Source organism: Myotis davidii, unplaced genomic scaffold (genome assembly GCF_000327345.1).
Source record: "Myotis davidii unplaced genomic scaffold, ASM32734v1 scaffold1439, whole genome shotgun sequence".
NCBI lineage: Eukaryota > Metazoa > Chordata > Mammalia > Chiroptera > Vespertilionidae > Myotis > Myotis davidii.
Genome location: NW_006292342.1, coordinates 522,509 through 523,419, shown reverse-complemented (window position 1 = coordinate 523,419; position 911 = coordinate 522,509). Strand labels below are relative to the sequence as shown.

Sequence of the window (911 nt, the reverse complement as noted above, 5' to 3'; positions counted from 1 at the left end):
CCAGGCCGGCGGAGTGCGGGGCCTGGGGACAAAAACCAGGGGGAGGGACGACGGATGCCGGGGGTGGAGCTGGGGGTCGGCACAGAGACAGAAGAGACAGAGAGAAGGGGAGACGGAGACATTGAGGGAAACCAGAGAGAGGAACTGATTCCCTGCCCCTACGCCCGCCCCGGCCCCACAAGGGGCTCCCAGCGGCCCCGGCCCTCCTCCTCGTCTCTCCCTGCCCCCGTCTCTCCCGCCGGGTCCCCGTCCTGTCCCCGCAGTGCCCTCTCCCAGCCTGTGTCTCCGGACTCTGGTTCTAGACGAGTGCCCAAGGAGAGTCAGGATAAAGGAGGACCCCCAGCTCCAGCCAGTGCCCGCCGTCGAGCTGCCAGGATAAAGGGACGCTGGGAAGACAGCTCGGATGGACCGCCAGCCTGCCAGCCCCACAGCCCCCCGGGTATAGCCGGGAAGGGAACTTCAATTTGCCCTCCGCGCCGGGTGCACGCATTGACCAGCGAGCCCGACGGCAAAGCAACCGCGAGTGCATCGCTGGCCCATTTCACAGGCCGGTAGACTGAGGCCAACGCAAGGGAACAAGTGTCCTCAGATCAGCCTGCGTGGCAGGTTGGTTCCCCCAAAGCCTGACCGCAGACTCAGGTCTGCGCAGGAAGTGGGAAGAACGTAGCGTTTATTGAGCGCCTACTGCATGCCCTATCAGATGTCTCCACGGCAACCCCACGGCAGGGATGATGTTTATCGCTGCCTTGTGACGGAAGAGGAAAGATGAGGCTGGGCAGAGGCAGCTGCGGACTCCAGACCCCGACATGGAGACTCGAACCGACCTGGGCGCACTTACCCAGCCCACGCCTGGCGGCCGAAGTCCTGGACGCCTCGGAGAAGCCGGAGGCGCCTGCGGAAAGTTGGGGACG

The 911-nt window shown here is 65.1% G+C and overlaps 1 protein-coding gene across 1 annotated transcript in view; it reads right to left on the bottom strand.

Moving 5' to 3' along the window:
* Positions 1 to 911, bottom strand: part of LOC107183410 (cAMP-specific 3',5'-cyclic phosphodiesterase 4A-like) — a 14,115-nt gene that overhangs the window by 4,859 nt on the left and 8,345 nt on the right. The window contains exons 2-3 of the mRNA XM_015565356.1: positions 839 to 892; positions 11 to 69 (exon numbers count right to left, since the gene is read on the bottom strand). Of these exons, the coding sequence (XP_015420842.1) occupies positions 11 to 69; positions 839 to 892 (113 nt within the window). The remainder of the gene's footprint in view (positions 1 to 10; positions 70 to 838; positions 893 to 911) is intronic.